This window comes from Siniperca chuatsi, linkage group LG3 (genome assembly GCF_020085105.1).
Source record: "Siniperca chuatsi isolate FFG_IHB_CAS linkage group LG3, ASM2008510v1, whole genome shotgun sequence".
Taxonomy (NCBI): Eukaryota; Metazoa; Chordata; class Actinopteri; order Centrarchiformes; family Sinipercidae; genus Siniperca; species Siniperca chuatsi.
In genome coordinates this window covers 5,465,980-5,489,095 of record NC_058044.1, presented here as the reverse complement: position 1 = coordinate 5,489,095, position 23,116 = coordinate 5,465,980, and the positions used below count along the sequence as shown (strand labels likewise).

Sequence of the window (23,116 nt, the reverse complement as noted above, 5' to 3'; positions counted from 1 at the left end):
ATTGATTTTGTCTTATGCATTTCAAACTGTGCTTGGACATCTGTACAAAAATAAAAATGGAAAGAATAAATTAAAAGGAAAGTCCAAAAAGGGAGGTCACATTTTAACTTTGTCCAGCCAGTGTGTCAGGTATTGTTATAAAAGCTGGCTTCATCCTGTGTGAGGAAACAAATTCTGGAGGACACGAAGTGCACAGGGCTATTTAAATTCCTAAAAAGTAATTTCATCCACCCTGAGCTGTTCTAATTTTGAAAAAGTCTCCTCAGCACCCAAGCAATGCTCAGACATCGCTGAAGTGTTTTGAGCGCTCCAACCCTGTCACTGACTCTGCGAGTGCTGTTTAGTCTCGGCCCTTTTTGATGAGAATAATCAGAGCTTGCTTGTAGTTGCTTTTGTGCTTTATGTGTCTAAATTGCGCTTAGCAGGCAATCATTTTAATAAGCTATGAGCACTCTCTAAGTCGGATATGCTGGTGCTTGAAGTTAATGTTGTTTCGCTTCCCTTATAATTATAATTGCTAAACCTCCCACTGCTCATAAATCTGCAACATCAACTATCCGAGCAATTTCTTTTTTTCTTCTCTGAAAGCAGGTGCAGCAAATTTGGTTGGTCACAGGGAAATGTGTGTTGATTTCTATATTTGGCACATCATTTATACGGAATATATATATATATATATATATATATATATATACCCTTGGAAAGTTTGTGTTCCAAAACTTCCATTCCATCCCTAATGGCTGGCAATATTTTTGTGTAAGGTGGACTTAATTTGCCATTGAACAGGGTTGTTTTGTACAGCTCTCTGTTGGGAGGACACAAACAATGATAAATCATTAGAGTCTAAACCATGTTTACACCTGTAATCTGGCAATTCAATGAGCAGAGGTGACTTTTCTATTCACTGAGCTTCCTTTTTCACATTAAAAAGGCAAATGTGTTTTATTGGCCTATCTGTAACAGAGCTTAGAAACATGCAAGAAAAGAGGCAGTATAAAAAAAGTCCCCAAACACTTAGATACCCTCGTACTAGATTGATGCTTTCTTTGTGGTTTATTCAGTAACATTTCAATAAGCACACGGCATCTGGGTTAAGGAAGGATAAAAGAGAAGAAGAACCAGGTGAGCACAGAGAAAAAAAAAAGAAAGAGAGAGAGACAAACGAGGGAGGGAAGAGGGATTATCCAGCTCCATGGATAGGCGAAGATGGACGAGAGGAAGAGAGGGATGATGAGAGGAGAGATGCGTGGGGACTCAGATGAGCAGGCCATTACGATGATAGATAGAACCGAGGAGACAAGTGACAGGGATGGAGGGAGTCGACAGATGAATAGAGATAAAATGAGCAAGGGACAGAGAGGACAGAGGACGGGAAAGTGAAGATCAGATGAGAAAAGGGAGACAATGCAATCATAAAACATTTCTCAGATTAACAAAATTAACAAATGCAGAGATTCCCAGCCACCTGGCTGCCTGGTGCACTCTGCGTGAGTCAGCCTCAGGTCCACCACGCTACTGGATATAAAGGAGAGAGCATAATTAGTCAACACGACACAGCTGTGACAATTTGCTCTCCCTGACACTGCTCACCTGAGCCACTCCCCCACCTCTCCCTCTCTGCAGCCGACTGCTAAACCACGCCCACCCCCACAAGCCCACAGTGCATCGAAATGTTTTACTGCAAACAGTACGGTACACAGCTACGGCAAATTCTTGATATAATAAATGTATTCTTTTTCAATATTTTGTTTATAAAAAGAATTTCCAACATTTTGTAGTTATGGTAGATGCAGTGTGGTAAATACCAGAATCGTATCTCAAAAACTGAATTTTTGACAGTATTTTGTATTCTGTCCTCATGTAATCCATTGCAGTCGATGGAAATAGAGCATCTTTAGCAATCTTGGAGCAATCGATCTTTGTAAAAAAATTATTACAGACATCTCTATGTTGTCTAGATAAAGTTCACAAATTCTCAGAATTGTGTTTAGATAACTACATTTTTGACACTAGTTTGAAATCTGCCTTTAAGCCTTTAATTACAATCCTGGTGGTTGTATAAGTCTTAAGTGTGAAGCCACCTCTTTCTGTGGGTAACTCAACATAATCACAACGCATAATTGGTGACAAAGATTGTGAGTTCAAGACCTGGGTAATGCACAATGGACATCTTATATCAGTAGTCATCAACCCTGCTACTTTAATGCATGTTTTAGGTATCTCCCCACTCAATCAACACACCCGGTTCTAATTATTAACTCATTATCCAGCCCTTAACAAGCTCTTGGTGTCTAAGGTTGTGAGTTCAAGTCCTGGGTGATGCAGAATGAACATGCTAATTTCTACTCAGCCATTGTGCTGTGTAGATTAGAGAAGCTTAACTTCAAGGTTTGGTAACTTTGGTCCGGTATGGACTGCATTTGTTTTTATATTCCTCCTTCTTCTTCCTCCTCCTCCTCAAAATGCCCGGCCCTGACTCACAGCTGCGCAGCAGCTATAATTAATTTTATTATTTAATCCTTCTCTTTTACCATTGTATCATGTCAAAATGTTTTCTGTGAAAAAGACCAATACCTTATCAATAAACACAATCTTTCCTTAAACTTAAATGTTAAACATGCTGTAGTTGCCATGCACAGATAATGTAGAAATAAATAATTTCAAATACGTTAAAAAATGTTCTCATCAAATGTTGAATTGTTCAATCATCCAAAATCGTCCATCAGCATTTGTCTGTTGACAGGGTCGGTCCAGGGAAGCATAACAGCTTTCTTGAACTGGTTTTGAATGGCTCGCTTATGCTTTTTCAAGTATTGACAGGACAATTACCAACATAAATATGAAAGTGTCAAGTTATTTTGGAAACCACCAGCCGCAGTCTCCACAGGATGAAAAGGTCAGTTTATAACAAACACCCTTGTGTGCTTCGCCAGCACCAGCTGCCAAAAGCCAGTTACTTTACTCGTCTTTATTTGTTGGATGAATAAAGAAGCAATTCTATCCTTTATTAAAGACAATTTACCACAGAGCTCATCTCAGGGGTAATTCAATCTCCAGGCTGCGAGAGAAACACAAACAGAATCACAATGTGCTTCACTCATGCAGACACACAAACACACCAGCATATGCACACACACTGCACAAGCAATATATTCACACAAAACCACAATCAATGCAAAGCCACAAACACTTGCATACACACACTTGTAGGCAGATACTGACTGAATATGCACACACACTCAGTGGAGGGTGTGTGAAATGAACAGAAGAGTTAGTTAATGGGACGCTAATGGAAATTATCCAGCTTAAAGGACTGGACCTGTTTACTACATTACACCCCCGCCCCCGGGAGATGGCTGTATTAGCAGCCAAGGTAACGGTCATCAGCACTTTCTCTCTCTGCCGACCCTCTCTTTTCATGTATATTCTGTTCATTTTTACTTCTGATCTGGTTTGCACTTTGGTCATTTCCTTTGTCTTTGCTCCTAACATTCTCCTCCCTCCATCTGCAGCTGCTCCCGCGCAGTCTGCTGTAAATGATTAAAATGATTAAAGTTGCCTTTTATATAAAACAAACATGTGTTGTTCTATTTAATCAACACTTGGTAATATCCTATGATCAAATAGCCAAGCTAATACTATTATTCAAATAAAGTGACTTTAATATTACATCCTGAAGGAAACTATTTTGAATCTTTTCATCTTTTAATCAAATCTCCAACTTGAGCAAAAAGCTTTTATACAGTGTTCTTTTATGTGCTGTTTTATCCCTGCTTTAGCATTTACCTCTGTTTCTACTTTTTCAAAGGAAATCAGGCTCTGCGATGTGTAATATCTGGCACCAACACTGCCACAGTTAGACTTCAGTTCCAGTATAGTTCATAGTGTATAGTAGTTAGTGTAATTTTGTTTGATTCAGATCAACTAACTTGATTTGAATGGCATTTTGCATGTGTAGTTAAAGCCAATAATCACACTAATTAAAAAATAAAAGGATCAAAATAGAAATGCTGGGCACCTTTTATAATTATTTTACCCTGGCTGGCAGTGAGAGCTAAATGTTTGAATTTCTAGGAATTTCATATTCACTTTTCTACGTATATTTAATGATTAAATATTTACATCAAAAGTTCTAACTAAGCTCAGCATACTGTTCACCAAAGATCATGTCGGTGTCTGTCTGTGTTTATTGTAAAAGGATGAGAGAGGAAGGGCGTCTTGTATTTTCCCAACAAAATTGAAATCTCGCTCTTTGAGGTTGATTTTATTCCCATGAGAAATTTTCCAGTTGTGATTGGCCACCTCCTGCAGTACTGAAGAACATTTCCCACAAGGAGATATAAAAGTAGAAAGTTTCATGCATTGCTAATAGGTGGATTATTTATTGTCCAGACAGAATACATTCATAAAATTTAAAATATGGCTGTTCTTTTTCATGAAAATGTCACATATTTGATGTTTTATTTTCAAAATATATACATGGTATCAATTAAATATATATAAAGGCTGTTCAAGGCTTTACAGCTTCCTTGTTTCCTGCTTCTTCAGACTGAAACATCTTAAATCATTAAGTCATTTGGCAGGACCCCTGGGAGAAGATCCGAGGACCACATGCCCACTTACCCTTTGCTGAATGCTGTATCAATCCTCTATCAATTTTACAGATAGAATTTAACCCCTGGTTTAGTTTCCTTATACAGATCAGAGCCAAAGTAATGGGCCGGGGGATCACAATTAGTGTGGAGATTAGCGATTGATTAGTTAATTATGATAATACGACAGCTTAAATGGAAATGCCAGCATAATGTGTTAATTTCTGCACAAGCAAAAGAGTGGGAGGAATGAGAGAATGTGTTTGTGTGAAAGAGAGAGAGAGAAAGAGGTAGTTAGGTGGAAAGATGAGAGTTTGGAAAGTGTGTTTGTGTGTGTGTGTATGTTTCTGTGTATGAGTGCACAAATTATACAGATGTTGTATAACAGTTGTGTGTGTTTGTGAGTTTCTACCATTAACTATAGAAAGACAGTGAAAAATGAGAATCTGTTGCTAGTCCACACTTCTTTGAGGTTTGAATTTAACACATGCTCAACTAACTCAGTTTTGATACTTGACTGGTACCTTAAGGGACCATAATATGAATTCTTTGGTGGCTCTTTACACACAACAATCAGTATGTAATTTTCGTCTGAGTGAATGAAAGCTAAATTGTTGGGTTTCCCGAGAGAAAAAAATATCCTATAGAGCTGAGTGTTCAGCCAGGCTAATGTGTGTGTAGACTAGCTGTGTTCCTTTTCAGTGGCTGCGTGTGTCAAAGACTAAAGGCTGTCCCATTACAACAGCTTCTTCAAATGTAGAAGAGAAATGCAGTTATCTTTTACCCAAATTTTGGAGGACACAACTAGTTTGACCTTTAGTATCCTCTGTATCCTGAGTATCCCAAAATCCATTGGGCAATGGTAAGATGAGTAATTCTTAAGGCCAAATATAGTCGAATCCACACAATGTTGGTCCAGCCCACACATTCTTTTTTTTAAATCCGCTTTTTTTGTGCTTTCTAAAATCTTTCAGTCATAGGTCTTGGAAACACAGTGTCACACTATAAATAACGACAAGCAACATGTGTCCATTCTTAAAGGTGTTTGGCTACAACCCAAGGCAAAAAAAACAACTAATAATAATCTAACAAGTAACAAATTAACAAGTGAAAAAATAATAATTATTATATAAGTTAGTCGAAACATTTTGACCTGGCGAAGATTCGACTGGGATAAAAACACTGTCCATTACAAATCCATCACGAACTGCATGAATGCCACTGTTTGTTCTTGTTAGCAGCCTGAAAGTGTTGATCATCACCATAAAGGCTTTTACAATCATTTATACATATTACGATAGAAATTTCTCTATCATTTGTTAAAAATATCACAAACACTACTCAGGTATCACAGAACTTGGCCAAGTGGACCACTCGTATTTATCAATTTGTTGAGTGTTTGAGGATAAACTTGGAAATTTGAGAAAAACCTTGTCAATGCACTTTCAGGCCCGAACTCAGGCTAAGTACAGTATGTCGTACTAAGGATTTGGGGTTATATGGCGTGTGTCATGATATAAATGTTTTTGTGTTTGTCTCCTCAGGCATGCGTATCCTTGTGAACCTGCTGCTGGACACTCTGCCCATGCTGGGTAACGTCCTCCTCCTCTGCTTCTTCGTCTTTTTCATCTTCGGCATCATCGGCGTGCAGCTGTGGGCGGGGCTGCTGAGGAACCGCTGCTACCCGGAGGAGAACTTCACACTGTGAGTCACCGACTGCTCCGTGTGTGCACGTCAGCGTGTGAACAAGAAAGCGTGAGAGAGAAACCAAGTGTGAGACAATGTGATGCTCGCGGATCTGTGACATGTTGGTCTGTCAGCTTGAAATTTTGTCTGCCTGTCTGAGTGTGTGTAATGTCTACACACTATCGTTTCTGTATGTGTTTCCATCATACTGTTTGTGTCAGTTTGTGCTTTTACATGAAGTGTATGTGTGTGTCAGATTGTGTATGTGTGTCTACATGGGTCTGTCACCTCTCCTCTCATTACCTGCCCTTCCTCAATGTAACTCCAGAAGATTAATTACATCATCTACTCAATTTAGTGATATTGCCATAGAGAGAGATGAAGGCTCTCTCTCTCTCTCTCTCTCTCTCTCTCTCTCTCTCTTTCTGTGCTAATGTAATGAGGCTGATTGCAAACCAAAATTTGTACAAACCAAATATCATTATCTCAGAGTCAATGCAGCCACTTAATTAAAATCTGACCCCCCCCTTAGCAACCTCTGCTAGACTCTGTCAGATCACTCAAATAATTTTAGCATATATGCAAGTTTGGCAGATAAAAGAGAAAAGAAAGACAGGAGCAAGAAATAAAGCTATGTGAGGGAAAACAAAAACTACTTCAAAAGAAAGGTCAGTGAACATAACTTGAGCAGTGTTTTAGAATGGTTTAATATTGGCATGTACAGTAGGTTGAACCTAGTTAGCTCACATTATAATAGTTACCACAGAGAGTGGACCAGGCTGAATGCAATAATGCTTTCTCAGTGTAGAGGCCAGATATGTAAGATGTCTTTTTTTTTTTTCCTTTGTCTTTTGACAATGAAGAAATGAGGAATATTTTATTATATATTCGTACATTGTTTACAATATGCCTTCTAAAACTGTAACATATGACGTTTTCTGATTTGGCCCCACAATGTTTAAGGTTTGGTTAGGTTTAAACACAAAAATGACTTGGTAGATTAGGGAAAAACTGCAGTTTTGGTTAAACAATGTTTTGTAAAGGTTAGGAAATGATCTGTGGTTTTGATTGTTGGTAGGAAACAGGAAAGTATAACAGCAGTCCAATGTCCAAGTCACGCACTTTGATGACCATCCATCCTGACAACTCCTCCCAACCTCCTCCCTAAGAGGTTTGGCTGCACCAATAACAATGTAACACTGTTTCTGCCTTTGTTCCTGACAGACAAAAGTGATCATTCATACTATGGGCACTAGAGGTGTCTGACGGTAAATGTAAACATAGGACCTTTTAGGCGTTCCAAAAATGATAAATGCTGACATTTCTCTTGTGAGGGCATTCTCTAATATCTACTTAAATGTGGTAATATTTATTACCATAATAACACTGTAGATGCATGTGTGAGACTGGATTTGTTAAAAGGGGAAGGGGGCCCGCTGACACTGCATTTTCACAGGGCCCAGATTTGGATTTTATGCCAGTGTATAACAATACATACAGCTTACTTTCAGAAATGAAGAGCAAACAACAAGCCTTTGTTATATATTTTAAATTAAAGCCAATCAGTTATTACTTCTACAAGTTTATTGGTGTCAGTTCTCCTTCTATTGACCCAATAATATGACATTAATATCTCATTAACATCTCATCATTTTCACATAATTTGCATGCATCGTTTTGCATGTATAACTAGCCTATTTCAACAAGGACAGAACTCATTCATGTGTTTGATATTCCACTTTTTCTTTATATCAGAGTTACTTTTCTTTCTGCTTCCACGTCCCTGAAGCTGCAGCGTCACTGCTGCAGGAGTTTGCGGGTCTCTCTGCGGGGCCCAGAGCCCAAGCTGTGCTGTGGGAAAAAAATATTCTCGTTAAGTTTCACTGAAGTCACCCATCCATCCATCCATCCATTTTCTTCCGCTTATCCGGGGCCGGGTCGCGGGGAAGCAGTCTAAGCAGGGACTCCCAGACTTCCTTCGCTCCAGACACTTCCTCCAGCTCCTCCGGGGATCCGAGGCGTTCCCAGGCCAGCCGAGAGACATAGTTCCTCCAGCGTGTCCTGGGTCTTCCCCAGGGCCGCCTCCCGGTGGGACATGCCCAGAACACCTCCCGAGGGAGCGTCCAGGAGGCATCCGGATCAGATGCCCTAGCCACCTCAGCTGGCTCCTCTCGACGTGGAGGAGCAGCGGCTCTACTCCGAGCTCCCCGTGTGACTGAGCTCCTCACCCTATCTCTAAGGGAGCGCCCAGCCACTCGGCGGAGGAAGCCCATTTCGGCCGCTTGTATCCGCGATCTTGTCCTTTCGGTCACTACCCAGAGCTCATGACCATAGGTGAGGGCAGGAGCGTGGATTGACCGGTAAATCGAGAGCTTTGTCTTTCGACTCAGCTCCTTCTTCACCACAACGGTCCGATACAGCGCCGCGCATCACTGCAGACGCTGTACCGATCCGCCTGTCAATCTCACGCTCCATCCGTCCCTCACTCGTGAACAAGACCCCGAGATACTTGAACTCCTCCACTTGAGGCAAGGACTCCCCACCTACCCGAAGAGAGCAAACCACCTTTTTCCGGTCAAGAACCATGGCCTCAGATTTGGAAGAGCTGATTCTCATCCCAGCTGCTTCACACTCGGCTGCAAACCGTCCCAGTGCATGCTGCAGGTCCTGGTTTGAAGAAGCCATCAGAACGACATCATCTGCAAACAGCAGAGATGAGATCCTGTGGTTCCCAAACCGGACACCCTCCGCCCCTGACTGCGCCTAGAAATTCTGTCCATATAAATTATGAACAGAACCGGTGACAAAGGGCAGCCCTGGCGGAGTCCAACATGCACCGGGAACAGGTCTGACTTACTGCCGGCAATGCGAACACAGCTCCTGCTCCGGTTATACAGGGACCGGACAGCCCTTAGCAAAGGGCCCCGGACCCCATACTCCCAGAGCACTCCCCACAAAGCGCCCGGGGCACACGGTCGAATGCCTTCTCCAGATCCACAAAGCACATGTGGACTGGTTGGGCAAACTCCCATGAACCCTCGAGCACCCGATGGAGAGTGTAGAGCTGGTCCAGTGTTCCACGACCGGGACGAAACCACTCTGCTCCTCCTGAATCCGAGGTTCGACTATCGGACGAATTCTCCTCTCCAGTACCCTGGAGTAGACCTTACCGGGAGGCTGAGAAGTGTGATCCTCTGTGATTGGAACACACCCTCCGGTCCCCTTCTTATACAGAGGGACCACCACCCCGGTCTGCCAGTCCAGAGGCACTGTCCCAGACCGCCACGCGATGTTGCAGAGACGTGTCAGCCAAGACAGTCCCACAACATCCAGAGACTTAAGATACTCAGGACGGATCTCATCCACCCCTGAAGCCTTGCCACCAAGGAGCTTGCCAACAACCTCAGTGACTTCGGCCAGGGTGATGGATGAGTCCGCCTCCGGTCCCCAGCCTCCGCTTCCTCTTCGGAAGACGTGACAGCGGGATTGAGGAGATCCTCAAAGTATTCCTTCCACCGTCCGACAACATCCCCAGTCGAGGTCAACAGCTCTCCACCCGCACCGTACACGGTGTTGGTGAAGCACTGCTTCCCCCTCTGAGCCGTCGGACGGTTTGCCAGAATTTCTTTGAGGCCGACCGATAGTCCTCCTCCATGGCCTCTCGAACCTCTCCCAATCCTGAGTTTTTGCCTCTGTGACCGCACGGGCTGCAGCATGCTTAGCCTGCCGGTACCTGTCAGCTGCCTCGGGAGTCCCACGAGCCAACAAGGCCCGATAGGACTCCTTCTTCAGCCTGACGGCATCCCTTACTTCCGGCGTCCACCACCGGGTTCGGGGATTGCCGCCGCGACAGGCACCAGAAACCTTGCGACCACAGCTACGAGCCGCCGCATCGACAATGGAGGTGGAAAACATGGTCCACTCGGACTCAATGTCCCCAGCCTCCCCCGGGATCTGGGAGAAGCTCTCCCGGAGGTGTGAGTTGTAGACCCTGCTGACAGCGGGCTCCGCCAGACGCGTTCCCAGCAGACCCTCACGATACGCTTGGGCCTGCCAAGTCTGTCCGGCTTCCTCCCCTGCCAGCGGATCCAACTCACCACCAGGTGGTGATCGGTTGACAGCTCCGCCTCTCTCTTCACCCGAGTGTCCAAGACACGCGGCGGAGGTCAGATGATACGACAACAAAGTCGATCATCGACCTCCGGCCTAGGTGTCCTGGTGCCACGTGCACTGATGGACACCCTTGTGCTTGAACATGGTGTTAGTTATGGACAAACTGCAACTAGCACAGAAGTCCAACAACTGAACACCACTTGGGTTCAGATCAGGGGCCGTTCCTTCCGATTACCCCTCTCCAGGTGTCACTGTCGTTGCCCACGTGGGCGTTGAAGTCCCCAGTAGAACAACGGAGTCCCGGGCGGTGCACTGTCTAGTACCCTCCCAGGGACCCCAAGAAGGCCTGGTACTCTGCACTGCCGTTCGGCCCATAGGCCGCCACAACAGTGAGAGACCTGTCCCCCACCCGAAGGCGGAGGGACGCGACCCTCTCGTTCACCGGGGTAAACTCCAACACGTGACGGCTGAGCTGTGGGGCTATGAGCAGGCCCACACCAGCCCGCCGCCTCTCCCCGCAGGCAACGCCAGAGAAATGGAGCGTCCAGCCCCTCTCGAGGAGACGGGTTCCAGAGCCCAGGCTGTGCGTGGAGGCGAGGCCGACTATATCTAGCCGGTAACGCTCAACCTCCCGCACAAGCTCAGGCTCCTTCCCCAGCCAAGTGACATTCCATGTCCCTAGAGCCAGTTTCTGTGTCCGGAGATCTGGTGCGCGGCCCCTGCCTTCGACTGCCGCCCAGATCTCTCTGCACCGCCCCCTCACGGATCCTCCTGCGGGTGGTGGGTCCACGGGAGGACGGCCCCACGTCGCTCCTTCGGGCTGTGCCCGGCCGGGCCCCGTGGGGAAGGCCCGGCCACCAGGCGCTCGCCGTCGAGCACCCACCCCAGGCCTGGCTCCAGGGTGGGGCCCCGGTAGCGCCAATCCGGGCGACGTAACTGGCCTTGGTTGACAATTCATAGGGGGCTTCTGAACCGCTCTTAGTCTGACCCGTCACCCTGGACCTGTTTGCCATGGGTGACCCTACCAGGGGCATAAAGCCCCAGACAACATAGCTCCCAGGGTCATTCGGGTACTCAAACCCCTCCACCACGTTAAGGTGGCGTTAAGGTTGCATCGTTTTGCATGTATAACTAGCCTATTTCAACAAGGACAGAACTCATTCATGTGTTTGATATTCCACTTTTTCTTTATATCAGAGTTACTTTTCTTTCTGCTTCCACGTCCCTGAAGCTGCAGCGTCACTGCTGCAGGAGTTTGCGGGTCTCTCTGCGGGGCCCAGAGCCCAAGCTGTGCTGTGGGAAAAAAATATTCTCGTTAAGTTTCACTGAAGTCACCCCTGTTGTCTCATTTGAGAAAACAAATTGGACCTGCTGACCTGTTAGGCTGTGTTCTTCCAAGGAAACAACTTTTTTCCCACTGCTGTTCTCAACTGGCTTAACTTTTACTTTGTATCATCTCCTTATCATCCTACACATTAGCAACTGACTGCGTATGTGGCAAATCATTCCCTGCTGCGCACACACACAGTCACACATGTGCCCTTACAAGGATGCACATTTATGCATGCACACACACAATCACAAACTCCCCCACTGATACACACACTCTATTGAATACCCCCAGCAGGGTATCTGGTGTTTTGGAAAAGGTCTAAGCTTTAGGATGTTAATAAGGTGAATCAGGTGTACTGTACCTTTATCTCCCTGCTACCTCTAACCTTTACAGTTTGACAACTGGATGCACTTTGCTTTTTTATTTTTCTATGTTTTTTCACCTTTTTACTTGTCCTCTTCCCATTTCTTTGGAGTGATGTTGGTGTATGTCTGACAGTGTTATTGTTGCAATAGTTTGCGTAGTCTTCTCAGGACTAATGTTCTGTATCTCAGTGGCTGTGGGCTGTTTATTTTGGTGGAATTGTCAGAAATTCAATTACTCTTCTGTCATGTCGCTTCAAAATCAGAGGAGTGCAAATGCTGTTGTTGAATTAGGGCGGCTGCCGATACACTCTCTGTTTGTGTTCTTCAGTAGCACAGGGATCACATTTGTTTGTGTGTCTTGTTTGTTAGATTGTGCACTGCATCTGTTTGTGCACTGTAGCAGAAGCAACAGCTATCAATCAGATGTCAATGTCCTTCAACTTCTACCCATAAAATTGTGCATCTTTTGTTGATTTCACACAGCTGGTTTTGATTACATTCTCCCACTTCATGAACCATGCCACAGTTCCCTTGCAAGATAGCTCAATAGATAAGATATGATGTGACGTTAAGGCGGAATGATTTATCATTTTTATACCAAAACTGCAGTTTGAAAGAGTCCAATTTTCAAATCACAAGAGCCACAATTTAAATTGCATCATTAACAATGGCTTAGCAAGCTTTTGCAATAGTTTCCCAAACTACAAAATGACATTCTCCAAAGATAAGATAAGATATACTTTATTGTCCCCTTGGGAAACTTTTATTGGTCTCAGCATCAATGCATTACAGAACATTCACCCCCAAACATACTTAACTGCATCATTACAGTCACTGATATATTAAAATACATAAAAAGACAGCCAATCATCCATTCCATACGTTCATACATTCAACAATAAAACCAATAGAATAATGAAATTGATAAAACCAGGAATATTGCACATGAGTATTACACATTGCACCAGAATATTGCATGTTTAACAGTAAAACGGTAAACTAGATTAATGCACATGCCATTGTAAACCTTACTATAACGTGCTCTGTGACCATGTACTGCTGCTGCTATTTAAAAACTTGATGGAGAGATGGAACAAATTAGTTTTTATAATGCTTAAGTCAACACACTCCTGACCGTCAGTCAGAAGGTTCACAGTGAAGGATGTGAGATGGATCATTCACTATTTTCTGTGCCTCTCTAAGCACAAACTTTTCATATATAAACCAAAGAGAACGGTGTTCATTTCTCTCTATAACCATAGCAGACTGCACAAGACGGATGCGCTCAGACTTTATTTGTATTGATGTCATGGTTATTGAAAAAGTGAGTAATGTCAATACCAATGAGATCTTGACATTACTCAAGATCCCAGGGGTCCTCAACAACAAGGTGTTCGATAACACCTCGTTCACCACACCACATCGCCTTGGAAGATAACTGATGAGATGAGATTCAACAAGACAAAATCAGTCAAAAACCAATTTATAATAATTTCATACTGATGCATGTGTTTTGATGTGTATCAAAATGTTTTGATGCCCTCTCAGTTTGAGCGTTAATGTTTTCACCTGAGTATCGAAGAGTACTTCCAAGAGGATTTGTTTTGTAGGCCATTTGTTCAGCTGTATGTGGGACAGCAGGGTGATTTCTGTGAAAATCTTTGAAATTTTCAAAAAACAAAAACAAAACAGTAATGAATTGTGATGACTCTCCATGTCCCCTGGTAACAGCAAAATAAAATAGTAATTAAGAATTAGGAGCTGGAAGCTTAACAGGTGTTTTGTTCCCAAATATCTCTATAATTAAGAGTACAGCTAATACCACTGTGAAAACACAGAGCTCAGACAATAACTTGGATTGGGTCGGTGTTGAGCAAGAGCCCAGGGACACCAAATCCGTGCCCAGAGAGAAAATGATGATCTGATGAGAGGCTTTGGGGTAGGCCATCACCATGGTAACCAATGCAGAGATGAGATGGAGAGGGGATGTAATCACGTGATGTCCTGACCCACCTGAGTTAATTTCAGTAATGTCATCCAATGTTGGCAAAACATGCACACAAGCAGATTTTGTTTTGCCACAAAGCTGATGCAAACAGAGTGTTTCCAGGAACAAGTGCGGGAGGTATAAAACACACACCATTGGCTGGTGTGTCTGCTGTCAGGAGTCCAACGTCTCCTCAGGTGTGAAATGACTGCTGTCTGTCTGACTCTGTCCGGTGGCAAACATAATCACCTTAGTATACAGAGAAACACAGCCGATGTCCAAACTGATAATGAGCTAGGCTGTGATATCTGCTGTCGCTGGATGTTGACTCGGTCACATGCAGAGGTGGGGATTAGTGGATGGGGGGTGCGACGGGAAGAAGAGAAGAATAAGTGGGTGGACGGTCACGTTTTTCTGACGTTTACTTGCTGTTCCCAGGCCTCTGGTTAGCAACGAGACAAAAATACAAACGGTAGAAGTCACAGGTGATCAACAGGAAATCATATCTGGGAACAAAGGTTCGTTCATGCAGACTGTAATGTAGGCTCTTTTTTCATAACACACAGAGAATGCCATGTGGAAAGCGAACAAATAAACGCTCGTAGAGACCAGAACTTTTCTGAGCTAATGTCTTTGAAATGAGAGCGCTGAGCAGGTGGGCTCAACAGGCAAACAGAGCTAGGAACAGAGAGATGAACAGAGAGGTATTTGACTTTTTTTTAATTAATGCTAGGTTCATATCAAATCAGATGTACAATCTGCTAGTTGATAAAAACTAATTATGTCTTCGTAATTATAACTACAGTATGACTCAAAAAGTCTCAAAAAAAGTCACCATAATGGTTGATATTACAAAAACTAAATTGTTACTTTTTCCACTGAATAAAATCCCCTGCTTATGAAAACCTAACAATATCTATTGCAGTTGGTTTGAAAATTATTTGTTTGTACGTTTTTATTTGCTATCCTGTGTGTGGGCCATCCAGTGAAGAAGATTCAGAAATTCTTACAGAAAGGAGCTGAGTTTGTTGATTCATTGTAATTTTCCACCAGAAAGTAGCAATTAGATATCATCCTCTGCTTTTACTTAGTTTCATAAACTGAACGTATCAACAACTTGACATCCATGTGACACAACAGGAAATCTCGTAAGACATATACACTCACAGAATTTGCTGTTATTCAAGTACCATACTGCACCAAAAACAGTTTTTAATTGGTATTACAATACTAATTTATACAAACATACAACACATATTTATTATTAAGATTTTTAATAAAGCCAGCAACATTTTCTCCTAGCTGCTTTGGCCTTGTGTTTGGTTTAGGTAGCCAGCTTTACTTGGCCAGGAAAGAACCTGGCCATGGTGCTTGTCACCTAATTGCATCCTCAGGAATAAAGAACTGAAAAACAAATAGATAGTGATCAGACAAAAACAGTCTTGTTTAACAAAGTGCATAGACCAGACTTCAGCACTTTTTCACAACTAGGTTGTTTGTCACTGAAGCTGTTTTAGTTCTTAATTGCTTTTTTGGCAACTTGGGGGCAGAAAAACTCCAGAAACAGCTGACAAACCAACAGCCCTGCTTTTAAAGTTGTTTGCCCTTTTACACACCCAGAGCCACATTAACTTTCATTATGAGTAAAGTTTCTGACCACCTGACATATATACGCCTAATATTTACTCTCCTTATAGTTCTGGTTTGGTCTTTATCAATTTTTGAGAAAAAATATCTGGCACTTTAGCTGATAGATGTTCCACCTTCTTCACCAGCTAGCTAGTTGCTAACTTTGTCTGTCTGACATTTGGTGTCGGACAGGCAGCTATCAGTTTTTGTTTTGCAGAAAACAGCTGCCAGCTGCTGGTGGAAACAGGGCTGCAGAGACATACAGTAAATGTTCTGTGAAGCCAAAACAATGAGCTAAAAGAGGCTAAAAAGCTCAGTAGAGCTGTCGAGTTTGGTGAATGTAGTTTGTCACTACAAGTGACATGACAAAGACATAGACTCACAATGCTGCTTCTATCAAGCCTTCTCAAATACCAGGTCAGATGTAATTGCTAACCACCGTCTGCATTCATCTGTATCTCTTTCTCCGGTCTGCCCTTTAAATAGCAACCCACTCTCCGATTAAAGTGAGATCACACAGAGCTTTGCTGTTCTCTGTCTTTAGTGTCTACCTTCCTCTTTGTGTAATGGAAAGGCAAACACTTTTACTGTCTCCCTCTTTTTTTTTGCCTCACACATTCTTGTTTGTTCCCAGGGTCATGTTTGTTTTTCTTCTCCCATTGCTTGCCTTCCCTCTTTCAGTTATTGATTCAGTTTCTGATTTTTTTTCTTTCCTTTTATCTTTCTTGTCTTGTCTTCATTCCTGCCTTCCATTTCTCTACACTACCTTCCTCATTGTTTTCTCCCTGACTTGCTTTCTTTCTTCCCTTATTTCATTTTCATATTGTGTTTTACTTTGATCTCCCCCTTTTAGAATATGGCATTCTTTCTTATATCATTCCTTCTTTCTTATATCTTATTTTGTCTTTCCATCATTCAGTTTGCTTTCTTCACTCGAGGTTTTCATTTTATCCTAGTGTCTTGCTCTACTGTGTCCCTCTCTTCCTCTTCTTGTATCTTTCTCTTTCAATTCCAACATTTTTGAACGCAAAAGTTGAACTTGCAACTCTCACTGGAAGTCATTTATTGTAGTAAAGTCATATGCTGCTTTTGGCCTATTCCTCTGTCTGTCTCTCTGTAAAAGCCCTGAAACACCAAGTCGACACTAAAACACTATGCGATGCTTCCTGCTGCTTCACATTGCTTCACCTCTTCTGTTAAAGGCTGCACTTTACGTAACACCTTTCAAAAACTACAGCTGACAGCAGCTGACCACTGGTCTGCGTGTATGTTCTGTGCCAGTGTGAGAGGGAATAAACTTGTCAGTACTCTCTATTTGCAGTCCAAAGAATACAGAAAGACAAACAAACCAAATTAAGCAACCTTTTTCCCACCGCTTTGCTTTGCACTGGTGTTGTTTCAGCCTACAGTATGATTGACAGCTTGTATTTCTTAGTCTGTTTGTGGAAGAAGAAAAACGGTAGAAGCAAAAAATTTGTTGATGCCATATTAAATGGGTGAAATCAGTGATTCTCTAGGCTGAGCTGTCAATCAGACAGCTCTCGCAGCCTGCCTTTGTTGCCAGTTCAAAATGACAGCAACAAATATGTGTAGAATACAGCCTACAAAATATGTGTAGAATACACCACCAAAACTACAGGGAATGGTCAGCCATAGACACACACCATGGACAAACTCCGTCAGACCACTGGCGGTCAGCTTGGTGTGTCAGAAAGGTAGTATTTTCTGCTTTGGTGTGTGTTGGAAATAGCAATGAAGGATAAGTGGTTTTGCTCTGTGTAAAATTCCCATAACAAACATGATGAATGCACACCCCACACTCACACACACACACACACACACACACACACACACACACACACACACAGATTTGTTTCACTTTCTCCGTTGGGGACAGTCATTGATATAATGCCTTCCCTAGCCCCTTACCCTAACCTTAACCATCACAACTAAATGCTTAACCTTAACCCTTATCCTTACCCTAACTTTCACCATAACCTAATTGTAACCTGTACCCTACAACTAAGTCTTAACCCTCAAAAAGCAGTCTCTACAAATGGGGACCTTAATTTTTGTCCCCTCACTGACACAAGTCCCCACCGGGATACAAGAACATGAAACACACACACACGTCTCTTTGGTGGCATGTCTTACTGCATACCTTTATTTATTGTGGAAGTAGATGAGAATATCAAGAATGGAGAGAAAATAACTACTCTTCAATCTTGTGTCTCAGGATCCCTGTGAATGTGTCAGAAAGCTTCTTCTAGTAAACAGACCAAATTACATAACTCTATTCTCTGCACTAGCCAGGCTCAAAATTGATTTCCAAATTTTACTGATAGATTTTACTCTCAGTTTACGCCTGGCCTCAATTTGCAATATATCACAGACCTTCTTCATGGCCTTTAGTATGGCTCTCTGTTTAAAACTAGACAAAGTAAGTTGTCTGCTCTTTGTAATTTCAGAACTGAAATATTATAGCTTTCCAAATGTACCTTCAGTTTTATTAGTGTTTCTAGATTTTCAAATTCAAGCAAGAAAACATTGGTTAGAATGATAAATATAAGCTTTAAAGGAGCAGTGTGTAGGATTTATTGGCATCTAGCGGTGAAGTTGCAGATTGCAACCAGCTGAATACTGCTCGCCTTCCAAGGGTGTAGGAGAAACTACGGTGGCCAAGATCCTCCTAAATTTTACACACTGCACCTTTAAGATTTTTCTTAGAATCTCACAATTATTTTGATTGACTTAATGCTTCATCTTTAATATGATGAGTTTTATAATTGTTTTACCTGTTTCTTTTTTCTTTTTTGTTGACTATTTTACTTATTTTAATTTATTTCACTCACTGTTTTAGTATTTTAAAGCAAATGGTGTTTTAAAAAGGACAAATAATCTTTAGTTTTGTACTCAGCACCTTCTCCCTTCACACTTCCAGCGCAACGGGTATCAGTCTGCCTAGGCCCTATTACATGGCTGATGAGGATGACGAGCGACCCTTCATCTGCTCCCTGCCGGTCGACAACGGCATCATGTCCTGCTCCGACGTCCCGGCCCGCCGCCAGGGAGGCAGGGCATGCTGCCTGGACAAAGACGACGCCCTGTACCGCCAGTCACTGGGCCTGAGCCCCGAGCCTCTTGCCAATGGCAGCGTCAGTGTAGCAGGGCTCTGTGTCAACTGGAACCAGTACTACACTAGGTGTCATACAGGGCACAGCAACCCCCACAAAGGCGCCATCAACTTTGACAACATCGCCTATGCCTGGATTGTCATCTTCCAGGTGGGAATTTTGGTAAACTTGGTACCATATAAGCAGACCACCAACCAGACTGCTTTGTTTTTGGTCCACAACCACCTTTGAACTATTCTCTGTTTAATATTCTGTGGTTTTTCATGGTTCATCACTAGGTATAAATTATGTTTAATGTTCTAAGACATTTCAAATAGCTTCGTATGCAGTATATTCAGCAATCTTTTCACAGGCAGTAGCAACCGAAATGACTAGGAAGCATACACTGCACTGTGTCCTGACAAGACAAAAGTTCAACTCAACGCAGCTGTGAACTTACTTCAGTTTTTGTGAGGATTTTAGAGGCGGGTTTTGTTACGTTCAGATAGAGCAGGCAAGCTGTTTCCCCCTATTTTCCATCTTTATGCTAAGTCAGGCTAACTGGCTGCTGGCTGTAGCCTTATATTTAATGGACAGACACGAGCGTGGTATCGAAGTTCTTGTCTAACTTTCACATCAGAAAGCAAATGTCGAAGTGTTCCTTTAACAGGAGTATTTCAATCCTCAGAGCAGACTTCCTGTTGATAGAGTTATTGTTTTTTTACTGTCACCTTTCCCCTTGACTGTAGGTGATCACTCTGGAGGGCTGGGTGGAGATCATGTACTATGTGATGGATGCTCATTCCTTCTACAACTTCATCTACTTTATTCTACTGATCATTGTAAGTCACACTCATACATAAACCATACAGGAAGTGTGCATAGGGCTGGGTGATATGGTTGAAATCAATATCATAATAATGCTGTAACAAGGATTTTTTCAGATATTTATATTTATCAGAATATGGTAAATTGCTAGCCTGGCATCACCTGGAACGATTTCCGATTTCCAAGGGGCGTTATCAACGGGTGCTAACCAGCATGCCTCTGGACGCAATTGGGAAGATCTACAACCAACCAGAGCAACGAAACGTGCTGAGCAACCCATGCAACCCATGCCCAAGTTGGGGCGGTGCTCGGTCCGTTTTCAAGCAGGAAAAAAATGGCGGCATGGTCACAAACTTTCTCATATTACAGCTAAACAGTACACTAAAATGTGTTTCTGAAACCATTTGAGGAGGGAAATAGGCAATGCAGTAACAGAATCTTGATTCATATTTGAATCAGCACTGCCTAGTTTGACAGTTTGATATGAGTTTCGTGAGCCTGGTGCCTTGTGCTGTATCAACTAATCAGAGCAGTGAAACATGTGATGTGTGACTTCAAATCTGGACTGGTAATGCTAATCTTGTCAGTCATCATATCAAACCCGCCCCATATTAGATAAACGGCTGTGATTGGCCTGACCGGATCCACCTAAAGTTGAAAAAAGATAATGTTGAGGTCTACTACGCACAGGTACAGACTTATTAATAGGCACACACATGCAATGAAGTTGTATTTTCTGCAGTCAGCCAACTTACATACTTTTAAATTTCCTGTTTTTGTTGCCAAGATACAGATCACTGCAATGAAATGATGTCACTCCTCTCTCTCTCTCTCTCTCTCTCTCTCTCTCTCTCTCTCTCTCTCTCTCTCTCTCTCTCTCTCTCTCTCTCTCTCTCACGCACCTGCATACCCATGCACATGCACGCACACACAAAAACACACACACAAGACTGTCAGTGGCATAGTGAAAGCTGAGCTGACATCCCTGAAGAATCCACCTTTTGTTCTGATAAAACACTTTTTAATTCCAATCCCTTAGCTTCTGTGTCTGTATGTGCGCTGCAGTGGGTGTATATGCTTTTGCGTGTGAGCGTTGATGCATGTTCCCCTCAGTATATTTCTTTTTTACCCAGTCAGAGAGTGTGTGTGAAAGTGTTATCATAATGCAGTGTGACTGCCAGTCCCGGTTACTTCCCCAACCCAGGGGCTGTCTTGTCTTTTTATTACACTTTTAATTGCCTGCCTTCAGATTCAGACTCAAGCTCTGCCTCTCTCCTCCTCTCCTCTTGTCTCACCAGCACTCCCTTCTTTAATTACCCGTCATATCGTCTTCCATTACTCTCGACATCTGTCTATCTCCTTAAATCTGTCAATCTCCACTCCTTGCAACCCTACCCTTCTTACGCTTTCCTGCCATCTATCAATTCCTGACTTTGCTAACACTTCCTTCCATCCCTCCCGCCTTCATCTCTCTCTGGCTCACCCGCACCCTCTGTGTCTTACTCTCTTCCTTAACTTCCTTTCTTTCCCTCTTTCCTTTTATCTCCACCACCTCCTGGCTCCCTTCATCCACTCCTGCCTTCATTTCATCTCCCCTCTCTCGCTGAGCTGTATACTGAGCATCATTCATGTATCTGTCACTCTACTCATTATTCTCAGTCACGAGGAAACACACACATACACTTGCAAACAGGCACACACACACACACACATACACAGTATTCATGATGTTTTGACCCTTCACTAGGCCCCTGCAGTGGGTATCATGCTGTGCCATCATAAATCTACTGGGTCCCATGACAGCGACACCAATCTCTAGCCCTGATCTAACTTACCTTTAAGTTGCCTTTAACTCCTGCTCTAACCAAAGCAAAGAGCAGACACTCTGCATCTTGACCCGCCTTTATATCTACATTGTATCTGCTTATGCTAATCTGCCGTGGCTGGCCCCACTGGCTTGGCAGGCAGTATCATCTTAATGCCATGGCCCGCTCAATAGTCCAGCCGTCATCCCTACTTATCTTGCTACACAAGCCTTACAAATAGTTACTAGTATCAGAAAACAAATATACACACACGGAAATAGACGTATCCCCACACTCTTTTCCAGATTTTCCGTGGGACATTATTTTCTACATCAAGCCCCTAAAATTGCCTCGCTACAGACGATTTGTGATATGATGGTTGCTTTTTGATGTGCAAACATCATTGAGGACGGGTGGAGAGAGGAGGAAAGAAAGGAAAGAAATTACTGCGGACGGGAGTGAGGGTTGGTGAAGAGTAAGAGATGGAAAAAGGATGATGAAATGGAAGAGAAAACAGAGGGAAGAGGGACAGAAGGAAATGGAGGGCAGAGGGAAAGGGAGTGAGCTTAAGAGTGAGGGTGATAAAGAGCGATGGGAAGGATGGGAAAGGGCAGGATGGATTGATGAATAGAAGAAACCAGGAGGTGGTGATGATGGACTGGAGTGTCAGCATGAAATCAGGAGGTTTGGAGGAAGGGAGAGAGGAAGCTACTACATGTTGGTCTCCCTCTTTGATCTTAAATGAAATGTTATTAATTAGAGCGAATCCCTCAGCATGTCCTCCGGGCTCACGTGGTTGAAGCAGACACACTGATCACAGCATCAGGTTTAACAGTATGTCATACTGTCATTCTGACATGTCGTTCTTTCCCCAACCTTTAAAATTAAAATGCTTTAGTATTAAGTATTATATATACTGTAGAGCACATTTCAGAAATAGAAACCATTTAAAAAGAAGTGAAAAAGATTAAAACAGAGAGGAACATAAAAGTCTTTAATCTGGACTTAAAGAGACTAAGACTAAGACTTAAAGTCAAAGTGAACTGGGAATAATTAGCAGGCCTGCTTCCAGGTCACCTAAATCAGAATCAGAATCAGAAATACTTTATTGATCCCCGAGGGGAAACTCTTTGTTACAGCAGCTCGCCTTTACGTCAGTGCACACAGGAGAAAGTACTAGCAAAAAATATAATACAATACACTATAAAAACAGAAAATAATTTAAGTACCAGGTGGGTTTACCGGTTGATGATGATAATACAATGTAATAATATAAGTAATAAGTAGTGGTTCATGTACTGCCGAGTTAAGTGTAGCTTATTGAGATTATTAAGATCTCGCACAGCAGTAATGGACGTAAAGAGGTCAGATGACTAAGATGACTAAGAGGTCATCTTTAGTATACTAAATGACCAGAAATGTACCACAGTTTATCTCTATTTTCACATTATTCTTATTCAACAACTAAATGCAAGAAATACTGGGCAGCTTGGCAAAAATACATTTAAAATATAAAAATCCCCGGCCAAGTCATTACTACAGTTTAGCAGCTAGCATGAATAATAATGTTATATCTTGAAAAATATTAAAATGAGAATGTCCAGTCCAACATTCAGACCCTATATAACAGATATATAAATCTTTGTATATTGCAGTCTTTGAAAT

General features: G+C 42.7%; 1 protein-coding gene across 4 annotated transcripts in view; it reads left to right on the top strand.

Moving 5' to 3' along the window:
* LOC122872873 (voltage-dependent T-type calcium channel subunit alpha-1I-like) overlaps nucleotides 1-23,116 on the top strand; it is a 216,761-nt gene that overhangs the window by 98,488 nt on the left and 95,157 nt on the right. For all 4 annotated transcript variants that reach the window (XM_044188930.1, XM_044188929.1, XM_044188931.1 and 1 more), the window contains exons 6-8: nucleotides 6,137-6,296; nucleotides 18,647-18,989; nucleotides 19,568-19,660. In XM_044188930.1, the coding sequence (XP_044044865.1) occupies nucleotides 6,137-6,296; nucleotides 18,647-18,989; nucleotides 19,568-19,660 (596 nt within the window). The remainder of the gene's footprint in view (nucleotides 1-6,136; nucleotides 6,297-18,646; nucleotides 18,990-19,567; nucleotides 19,661-23,116) is intronic.